The sequence below is a fragment of the Mercenaria mercenaria genome, chromosome 9 (genome assembly GCF_021730395.1).
Source record: "Mercenaria mercenaria strain notata chromosome 9, MADL_Memer_1, whole genome shotgun sequence".
Classification (NCBI taxonomy): Eukaryota; Metazoa; Mollusca; class Bivalvia; order Venerida; family Veneridae; genus Mercenaria; species Mercenaria mercenaria.
In genome coordinates, this window is record NC_069369.1 from 37,806,096 (window position 1) to 37,817,594 (window position 11,499).

At 36.9% G+C, this 11,499-nt stretch overlaps 1 protein-coding gene across 2 annotated transcripts; it reads left to right on the top strand.

Moving 5' to 3' along the window:
• Positions 1–1,956: 1,956 nt before the first annotated feature.
• LOC123546944 (hydroxylysine kinase-like) lies at positions 1,957–11,158 on the top strand. 2 transcript variants are annotated; one of them, XM_053551251.1, is made up of 7 exons: positions 1,957–2,079; positions 5,100–5,239; positions 6,318–6,474; positions 7,138–7,254; positions 9,623–9,762; positions 10,215–10,389; positions 10,604–11,158. In XM_053551251.1, the coding sequence occupies exons 2-7, from the start codon at positions 5,114–5,116 to the stop codon at positions 11,062–11,064; spliced, it is 1,176 nt and encodes a 391-aa protein (XP_053407226.1). In that variant the 5' UTR covers positions 1,957–2,079; positions 5,100–5,113; the 3' UTR covers positions 11,065–11,158. The 2 variants fall into 2 exon arrangements, with proteins under 2 accessions (XP_053407226.1, XP_053407225.1); XM_053551250.1 differs by lacking the exon at positions 1,957–2,079 and adding an exon at positions 2,230–2,382.
• Positions 11,159–11,499: the final 341 nt, after the last annotated feature.

Below are 11,499 nucleotides of genomic sequence, written 5' to 3' on the forward strand. Positions count from 1 at the left end.
CCGAAAGCCATAATGTTAAAAATTCCCTAGAGGAGGCAAGGGGTAGCAAGGGGTACAAGGTATTTGTACCTCAAGGTCTAACATCTGTCTAAAGAAAATCTAATTATGAAATGTAATAATGCTTAATAGTTGTCCGTGTTATTAAGATGTTCTTTATAGTCATTATTATTAATGAGAATTAACACCCCCCCCCCCCCCCCCCCCCCCCGAGATAGTACCAACCAACCCTATGGCTCACCAACTATTAAGGGATATCGAACATTCGAAGACTATAGTTTTCACTCTGTTTTGTAATAAAACAATCAGCATGACTAAACTTTGCTAACGAAGATTTATGAAGGTTGCAGTCCACGTTTTTTGCATGCACGCATATGACTGATCAGACCCGGTTGCAGTGAATACACGGGAAAGTTTGGTCAGGGCTTTGTGCAATAGCTGTACGATTCTTCCTTCTCTATCGCTTTTCCTTCAAAATGGTCCTGCGAAGAGACAGCTCTGTGAGTGGTTATCTTGTAAGTTTACAACAAATATATTATTGTTTTCTACCTGTCCTATTCCCATTTTTTGTTAATTGCGGTGTTCGACGATGGGAATAACAATAAAAAGTGGATTGTCAAGTATTGTGTCCTTTTTCAAATAGCTAAAATGTAATTATATCTGTTAAAGTCATGTCGGAAAACGTGGTTGCTGTGCGGGTATATACAGAAACGCTTAATTATTCATATAGCGGATATATAGATAGATTTGGTATTGTACGTACGTCCGTCCGTGCGTCCGTTAGGTGCATCCGTCCGTCCGTCCGTCCGAAGTTCGTGACGCGCCTAGGTCAAAAAGTATTCGATATAAATTGATAAAACCTTGCATTAGTCTTTATCATGATATGAACTTGCGCACCTCCTGTTTTACATTTGACTCCGCCCCCTATTTCCAGAGTTATGGCCCTGAAATAGTCAAAAATGCACATTTTCACTTTGTGACGCGCTTAACTCGAGAAGTATTTCATATAAATTGATTAAACCTCGCATGAGTCTTTTTCATGATATGAACTTGCGCATCTCCTACGATTCGTCTGCCTCCGCCCCCTCCCTATTTTCAGAGTTATTGCCCCTGAAATAGTCAAAAATGCACATTTTCACCTTGTGACGCACCTACCTCAAAAGTATATGATGAAAATGAAAACTTGCACTAGTCTTTATCATGATATAAACTTGAGCACCTCTTATTTTTTTGGCTGGCTCCATCCCCTTATATTTAAAGTTATGGCCCCTGAAATAGTAAAAAAATGCCCATTTTTTTACCTAATAATGTACCTAGCTCAAAAAGTGTTTGATGTAAATTCATGAAACCTTGTTTGAGTCTTTATCATGATGTGACCTTGCACACTTGACATTCTTCTTGAGAATCTTAGCGCTTATTACAGAGTAATCGCCCTTGAAATAGCCAAAATAATGGATTTTTTGTTTGTGATGTTCATAGCTCAAAAAGTATATGGCCTAGAATAATGAATCCTTTTCATAAAATGTTTGTTGAGGCTATACCCCCTTAAGACTGCAAACATTATTTGTGACAAATGTACCAGTGGTGGCATACCCTGTGTCCTGCAGACACATTCTAGTTTAAAGCTATAATTGTGTTTTTTAAGTGACGAATTCAATTTCATAGAGACAAAATCCAGTCTGTTTTAGAGATTTTCACAGAGGAATGATGTTGAAATTATCGATATTGGACATAGGATATAGACTGGCTCAGTTCACTACATTTAATCATAAAAATGTAAAAAAGATATATCATTGTCTAGGAGCTAGTCTAGGTAGGTAGGTAGAGTTCTTTTTTGATTATTTTCTTACACTGAACAAAGAGCGACACAAAGCGAAATGTTTACAAAATAGCGAAAATAATACCGGAAACAAACAATTTCTAGGCCTATAATTGGTTCACCGTTTTTTAAAACAATTGTCTTTGTAAGTAAGTGTTCGACTGCCACGTTTTCCTAATCCACATCTACATACAGATACACGCGATAGTAAGTGATGCTGGTCATCTACTAATGGTTTAGGAGAAAGTGGCAGTTGAGCAGAGGTACACTTAAACAAGTTTAATTATCTATAACTGACACAATTGAACTCATACATCTGTCTAACAATGATCTGTCAGTAAATAAAAAAAAATGAAAATATTTAATTGATAAGTATTTTTTCACTGTTATGTATCAGCAAACGTGTTTCATTTCGAACTGTTTAACTGACACATTTTCCTACACGATTAGTAGTAGTTTAGTAGTATAGTTTATCTCTGCAGAAGTAGGTTAACCGTTTAAATAAACAAATACACATGTATACATAAAGAGCTATAGTTTCTACGGATTATACATTTAGACTCGTGGTATGTCTCTCTTTTTTTTGCACTACATATATATACATTCGAATATATGTTTATATATAAAATTCAAGAAATATTTTAACACTATGCAACAAATTTTTTTGCTCGTTTAATGTGTATGTCTAATTTTTTACGTACTTAGGTTGCGTTTTCCAACAAAGTCTAAATTTTGTTTGAAAGGCTGTAGATCTATGATTTCTCTGCAAACTTATTGTAAACTCTCCGGTGCATAAGATAATTTAGTCATACGGACATAAACAATATGCGTACCATGTCAAAATGTAGGACATTTACAAAATCAAAGCTTTGAGGAAGCTGATGGGGCGGAGAAATTGTTTTGCAATGGTTATGCAGGAAAACCGATATTTGTAAACGTTATGTTCGTGGGTTTTGTGTAAACTGACTTGAACACTGGCGAATTTACATTTCTTTTTTAATATACAAATATTTCTAATTGTTCTTATCTAAAGACAAATTGACTGTAGATTTAAGGCTTCACATCTTTCGTGAATACAGTTTGAAAGACTGAAATTGTCCTGTGAAGGTACATGTACAGAGGAAAATTTCAACGGTTTACCAAGAGCATATAATAAGATAATTATAATTAGTCATCGGCTTCAAATCGATTTTTCAAACCATGCAACTAGTGAATTCGTCTCAAAATTTACGCTTATGATATGTAGTTTCAAGGTGTCGTCAGTCTCCGTAATAGTTATTTTTAACACACAAGTTAATGTAAGCATACAAAAGCTGTATTAATAAGGTAGTTCTGCACGTTTGATAAACCGGAAGTGATGGTGTAACGTCATTTATCTGGAAAACGTAGAATAAAGCCTGGATTCGGCGTACGGAAATAAAAAATCATTTTATGAATTAATGGAAACCTGTAAGTATTTTTTTACAATGACACTAATACTATCTTTTTAAAGTTAAACTGTGATATTAAAACATCTTACACGTTAAATGGGTCAAAATAATGTCTTAAAATTAGTTTGAAACGTGCGGTTCACTTTAGTCAGGGTCAAATATCTCGAAAACAAGCTCATAGGCCTATACATTTTAGTTTACCATATTATAGAACATATGTTTATTTACAACTGTGAGAATTTCATTAAAATCTACATCGTTTCCCGAAATTGATATGATTTTTCCATAGACTCCCATTATGTAGACTTACCCTAAGCCTTCTTTACACAAGGGAAACAATCTGTATATATAGTGATATTGTTGAGTGAGCACCGTTTGTTAATCCTAATCCTGTCCATGTTATATCAGTGCAATGGAAAAGTAATCTATTTTTGTTAAATGGTATGTATGATAAGACAGTCATGCTTCTAACAGTCCTGAAATTGGTTTATTTGATTTTCTCATATTTCTAGATATTTTTCCCATACTTTGACGCATATATATGGGTAGTAGTGATTGTTCTCTTTCCAACAGTAGCCTTTTCAACATATCTTACCTTGTGAAATTCTGTGGGTTTTGACGTTAAATATCCATAAATAATCGACTGTTTGTTGACAAATTTCACCACAGAAAATGTCACATTTTCCCCAAGGCATTAACTTATTTAATCTTTATCTAATTTTCTATTCAGATTGCTAATCTGTGTGGCAATAATACATGCTTTTTCCCTGCCTAGAGGTTTGCATGAGGTTCTAGGTCAATAGCCACCTAAGTCTACAATAAATTCTTAGCGGAGTTGTCTCCATTTTTTTCCAAATATTTTACCCGGGATAAATTTTTTTTTCAGCTCAAATAACTCTTTTTCAGGAAATGATATTTTAATTATTTTTTCAGTCAACATACTTTGATGCAGTTAACTACACATATATCTAAAAAAGGTGATTCCTACTTGAAGTTTGTATTTTTAGTTACACTGCCTACATTATGAAAAATGGCGTTAGGTCCAAATTTTTCAAATCAGTCTAGCAAACAATCAAGTACACGACCCTATCATTTTTATTTGCTGAATTTTCCAAATATATTATGAAGTTTTGAAAAATCAGGGTTTAATCAAATTCTATACTGAAGAAAAAAATTCGACCCAAACGTGCAGAACTCAGAAATTTTAAACGCACTGAATTTATATGACACACACTTTGTTAGATATGTCTGCTAGGTTAAGTATGACAATGTGATGATGCAAAAAAATGTTTGGTGAGGAAGATAGATCTAGTTTTAAGCACTATTTTATTAGGAGTTTTGCATTAGGGAATGACAGATATTTGAAACTCTGTATAAGATTATGGTGCCTCCGTGGCTGAGTGGTTAAGGTCGTTGACTTCAAATCACTTGCCACTCACCGATGTGGTTTCGAGCCTCACTCGGGGCGTTGAATTCTTCATGTGAGGAAGCCATCCAGCTGGCTTACGGAAGGTCGGTGGTTCTACCCAGGTGCCCGCCTATGATGAAATAGTGCTCGGAGGGGCACCTGGGATCTTCCTCCATCATAAAAGCTGGAAAGTCGCCATATGACCTATAATTGTGTTGGTGCGACGTGAAACCCAACGAAACAAACAAACTGTATGAAATTATGTAGCACAATGCCACTGAGGCGGATACTCCGTCCCCAAAAGTTGAGTCATTACACATATCTATTCGAACATAAATTTTCCAACCTACAAATAAAAGGAAACAATTTATCGTTTAACTGTATGCCCTGTGTTTGTTCTTGCTTTGAAAAGATACAGATCTTTAAAATATTCTTTCTATCACAGATCAAAGTAGAGCTATGAGCGAATCAAACAACAACGAGGATACCACGGCTATTAAACATCAGAATCCGGAAGAAGAACTTAAACCACGTATTGCCAAAGATTCAGTTCCTGATCTTGTTTACAGACTCTACGGGCTAAAGGTAATCATTACCAAACAGCCATGCTATTGCCTGTAAATGTGTACTTTGTACTCATGAATATTCCGTATATTTCCGTAAATTAATGTTCTGTGTCCGAACCTAAATAGTACGGAAGAGCATTTATATAGTTGGGTGCATTTTATCTATAATCCGAAACTTCCGGAATATTAGTTAAGTTGAAAAATTGAGTAACGTATTATTCAATTTAGAATTTTGCCGCTAGAGCTACTCCATATTCCAGGATATTTGCCTACCGGTACATTTATATTTAGTATGTCCCGGTTGTAAAACGCCTTGCAGATAATGTCAAAATAGTGAGATATTCTAAGACCGAACAGTTCACGGTCACCCAACTTCTTTGATCTGTCCACTATATCTAGAACTACCCGAGAACCTGGCCTTAGTTGGATTCATAACTACACGTTCTATTTCTGTATTTCCTTATCGTATGGGCTTAAAGCGTTGGTCAAAACCTCCCAGATTTAAACATGGTTAAATTAGTGATATCTGTCATGATCATTTTATTTCACCCTCTAGAGCTAACCGAGGTACACAATCTTGGCAAGGACCTGTACATCTACGTGGTAGCTAATTTAGTGCTCGAAATTTCCAGCTACTAAGTCAAAATTTCGGCATACGTAACTCGAAACGAAATTTCGAGTAATTGAAATTTCGAGATTCACATTTTGATTTAATGAATAGCTTACATCTGGCACAAACGCTCTGTCGTAAAATAGCAGTATTGCTATGGATAAACTAAACTGAATTGATATCAGATAACATTCGGAGATATGTTAATCTAGGAAATTATCTGCCGTCAAGGATCAGATAGTAAGTATAATCGAAATTGTACCTCTCAAAGTGAATTTCTTCTGAATAAAATCACCTTTAGGGGTGTTTAATACTTTTGTATAGTATCACTTTTGTAGAAATGCAATGTTTTTTTAAACATTTATTTCTTTTCGTTGTGCAGTAACCACTTTTAAGAAATTGGTCAAGATGTGCAAGTTATTTCGAAATATCACGGGGGTATCTAAAAACGTAACACAGCTGTATCGTCATGCTTACTATTTCACAGGTCAGAGAAATCAAAGAGTTGCCAAGTTACGATGACTTAAATTTCTTCTTTCACGCAGACAACACAATCGAAAACAAAAATATTAAATCTGTGAACAAGGATGGCTATGTTCTGAAAGTTATGAATTCTCTTCAATCATCTAATCCAGAAGTTATTGGTAAGTGATATTCGGAGTGAGAAACAGAAATTTGTTAGAAAGATGACAATATACATGTACCATCAGTTATAATGATACTTGGCTCAACGGGTGTATGTTTACGATTTCACTTTGTACATTTTTATACGCCCGATTTGAAAACAAGGACAAACAAAAACGGACGTATTGTGGAATGGCGTTGTTCGTCAGTCCAAAAAATTCTGAAATTCTATCAGTGAAACTTCAGAAGACTTTCATTAAAAATACCCTCGTATATGAAATAAACTGTGGTTAGTCCGTCCGTTAGCATTTTCATCGCCGGACTCTAAGCCAGAAATTATAAAAGTTTTTAAACTACTTGATGAGGACCCATTTTGTTTCTGGGATCTATTGGTCAAAGGTCACGGTCAAAGTGGTTTCCGGACTGTAAGACATAAAGTATAACATCTACGGCTTTTATGCTTATACAGTAGCACAGTGTCACTAGCATCCAACATCCACACAACTTGCACCCCAAACCTCAAAGTTGTAAAATATCAAATTAATTTAATATTATACTATTTTAGACAAAAAACACAAATACAATCCTGAGGTCTATGTACTTTTTACCAATACACAAAAATACGAAAAAAAAATGCACTTAAATCTTTTAGTAGATTTACCCCGTTTATCATATATTTACAGACGCCCAGCATGCACTGTGTCAGTATGTTCGGGAACGAGGTGTACCTACTCAAGTGCCGATTCTTAATATAGACGGACGGGAGTGGAGTTTGGAAACATTTCATGACAACGAAAATGGTACGTCTAGGTGAAAAGAGTATAGATTAGATTCGGAGTTTTAGCTTGACTGTTTTAAGAATTATGAGAGCTATTCTGCACACCCGGGCGTTGGCGTCGCCGTCGGCGTCACACGCTGGTTAAACTTTTGAGAGCTAGTTCGTATCTCAGTAACCGGACTGAATCTTCACACAAGACTACCTAGTCACCAAATCTACAGAAATACCAGGTTAGATAACTTTTGGAAAACAACTATGTAGTACTGTTTCATCACAAAGCGCTTTTCAGTCATTAAGCTCACTGAAGTAACCAAGTTAGATAACTCTTGGTTAAATTTATTCCAAATCATGACGTATGTTGACTTAGAAAATTTGGTAGAAGTTTTGAAAGCTGTCTGGAGAACCTATATAAATTACAAGCAATTTGAGCAATTTGATTCAAGTAATTTGAATGAAATGTATTTTAAATGTACATATTTTGTAACCATGGTAATACTAACCCTAACCTTTAGACAATATATTTTACATATTATACACTAAATGCGTGCGGGCATGCAATAATTTGCGTATTTTTGCCGTGAGCTCCAATTGATAATCACTTCTGGACATGCACAGACCGCTCCAGCTCTGCAATGAGAAAGATCGTTAACTACCAAGCTGCATTTGTAATGGAAAAAACTGATATTATATGATGGTGCATGAATCCGTCCGTCCTTTTCTTGTCCGGAGCATAAGTCAGTAACCATTCAAAGTATTGACTTTAAACTTTGCATATAGGTAGATGACGATGATACACTGTGCAGAGCACATGAACGTGGTGGGTAGTTTTAAAAAAGGCCAAGATCCTAAATGGAGCTCAAATGTCGAATTTTACCTCACATATCTTGTTCGAAGCATGACTTAATAACTATTCATGACAAGTTATTGACATTAAATTTGGCACATTAGTAGGTGGCGATGAGACGGTGTGCAAGGTGCATGAACCAGGCCGGTAGGTCTAATGTCAAGGTCACAAATGGAGCTCAGTGTCAAATTTGTCCTGTCCCTATACTTCGTGTCCGGAGGTATTACCTTCAAGCTTGTAATATAGGTGGGCGGAGAAGAGAGGTGATTTGAAGAGTGCAATATACTCTCCTCCCCTCTCCCCTTTCCCTTCTCATTCTCCCCAGTGTCAAAGGTCAAGGTTATAGTAAGATGAAATTTATCCTTCATATTTTGTGTCCTCCGTAGCCGTGTGGTTAAGGTCGCCGACTTCACATCACTTGCCCCTAACTGATGTGGGCTCGGCCCTCACTTTAGGCTTAGAATTCTTCATGTGGAGAAAACCTCCAGTTGGCTTATGGAAGGTCGGTAGTTGTACCCAGGTTTCACCCGCGGTGAAATATATAATGCCCGGAGGAACCTATGGGGTCTTCCTCCACCAGAATAGCTGACAAATGACCTATACAAATATGATTGTGGCGGTGTGACGTTAAACCCGATAAAAACCAAAAAGAAAATATTTTCACTGCCTAATAACATACCCCTCCCACACACGCGCCTGAATTGATTTTCTTTAATTTTTACTTCTTCCTCCTCGGGGACCTATTTCCATGCTTTGCGGAGTCTTGAAGAAATTTTGTTTATAAGTTTTGTAAGATTCTGGAGAAAGAGATTATGACCCGCCTATCCCTTCTACAGTTGGATGCACCCCTTTCCTTTTTAATTGTGTTTTACGATCAAGGTTGAAGTAGCTTAGGATGAGCTCCATTTATATTTCCTACGGTGTTCCGTTAGGGCCAGCGCCTGCTCCCTAGAAACGCGAAGCGCGAAGGTACAACGGTACGATGGCGAAGCACGGCAGTAAGATGTCGAAGCCTGACAATACGATGGTGATAACACGGCAGTACGATGGCAAAGCGCAACAGTGCGATAGTGACATTCGTACTGTCGTGCTTTGCCATCGTACTGTCGCGTTATCACCATCGTACTGTCCCTTTTCGCCGTCGTACGTCGTTCCTTCGCACTTTGCGTTCGTAGGGAGCAAGCGCTGGCCCTAACGGAACATCGTAATTTCCAGTGCGACTTATTTCGTTGGACCTTTAATGGTGTTTGTTTCATCGCTATTCTTCTTTATGCTTTAATGTACCTGTATGTAGGTCAGCATTTTTGCGTTCGTATATAAACCATCCTGTGTATTAGGAACATGGTGGATACTAAGTTCAGATAAACGGTTTAACTTGTGTTTCTTGTCTTTGTGGCTTTCCTTCTTCAATGTGCTCACCCAGACACTTAATACTTTATGGTTAAGATTATACATAATATATGCACTAACAAATCACTTTTCAGCGCTGTAACATTTGCTTGACTCACACTGTGAAGTCAGTTAGCCATTAGTCAGTTTATTACAGGTAAACCAGTGAAGAATGGTCCCTACCTAGTTAGATTAGTGACTTTTGTTCCTGGAAAAATATTTCACGAGACGCCATATGTGCCCGGATCTTTCTACAATGTTGGTATATTCGTCGGTAAACTGCACAAAGCCATGACTGTGAGTATCTGATGCTGATTTCCTGTTTTCCGATAAAATGACTTAAAATTTTGGCTAATATTGTATAATTTGCTCAACTTAGCGTCTATTTTTACAACCGCTTATGGCACACCAGTTGTCCAATTATTACGTGAATCCAGGTTCACGGTTGAAAAACGAGGATTAACAATCGATAAACCAGGTTTTTCGAAAGTAAAACCAGATTTTTTCGAATACTAACCTATATTTTCGAGCGAAAACAGTACATGGCACAAATGTTCACCACATCGAAACGACGTGCAGAGCGCATGATTCGTATGGCTTGCTTGAAGGCCAAGGTCACAATAAGGGGTCAAAGGTCATACCTTCTGGCGTATATTGCTCCGCAATTCGGTGCTCTTGTTACAAGTAATTTTGTTACAAAAAATCCCGTCTGCATCAGTACATGTACTGTTAAACATTTTGATTTTTAGGGGTTTCGCCACAGCTTCTACGATAACTATACACATATCTGGATCGTGGGTCAGGTACCAGCTGTGAGAGACTTTTTGAAAGCCGTTACTTGCAAAGAAGACGTTGCCGTTGTTAATGAAGTGATCGACGCATTTGAAGATCAGGTTGTTCCAGAACTGAACAAGTTTACGAAAGGTTTGGTTTCGTTTTGCTTTTTAAATGTTTAGGCTAAATGTTTTATGAATATGAGTTACAACAAAAGTGGAATTAAGTGTAAAATTGAAGTATCTTTCTCGAGTAAACACCAGGTGCAATATTTTAACGAATGCATCAGCCGTGAATAAAAATATAAGCACAAAAATAGTTTATAAAAAGACTACAATTGAAATCGCTAATGGTTCTACTTCAGGTGTTGTGCACGGGGACGTGAATGAACAGAACACCATAATGTACGAAGTCCCTGGGCAAGACAATATACCACCTAGTGAACGTGTTCATGACGTTAACGCAATGCTCGATTTTGCAGACGTCAGTGATTCATATAAGGTGTATGACATTGCTATTTGTATAGCGTACCTAAGCATCGATTGCCCCGAAGAACGACAGGCTGACGTTGGTGGCCATGTCCTAGCTGGATACTTCAAGTCATGCTCACTTAACGAAGATGAATTTGAAGCCTTGAAAATCCTAGTTTGTGCCCGGCTTTGTCAGTCTCTTGTTTATGGTGCCCATTCTTACGCGCAGCAGCCGGGAAACACGTATTTATTGACTACATCTAAAGGTGGTTGGCCGCTATTACACAAATTATGGCAAATTCCGAGCAATATACTATATGCAAGATGGAAGGAAATAATGAAACAGTACAAATAACACTAACCTAATTGTGTTTATTTCTCTTTACCAGATGACCTGATACGTTATGTGACATAATTAAGATATTTAAATAAAGAGCAGAAGTAAGTTATTTTGAATTTAGAATATTTCTTGTACAATTATATATCTTATTTTAAAGCCAAATTATATTGCTGGAATAGACTTTATTCAAATTTTAGAATATTTTGACGCTCTGGCTAGCTCGGATAATTTCATGAATATATCGGTGGCACAACTATGGAAATTTGGTAGGATTTACCGGACTGGGAACTGACTAAGTATTTTAAACCGAACAGTAACGCTCTTGAAATCTGACTTTGTGGTTAAGAACAGATTGGGACTCGAACTCTTTTCATCTTAGCTGGTCGAGTTGCTGGTGCTATTTTACTCCAATTAACCTACTACTTTTACCAACAAATTACTTAATACTAA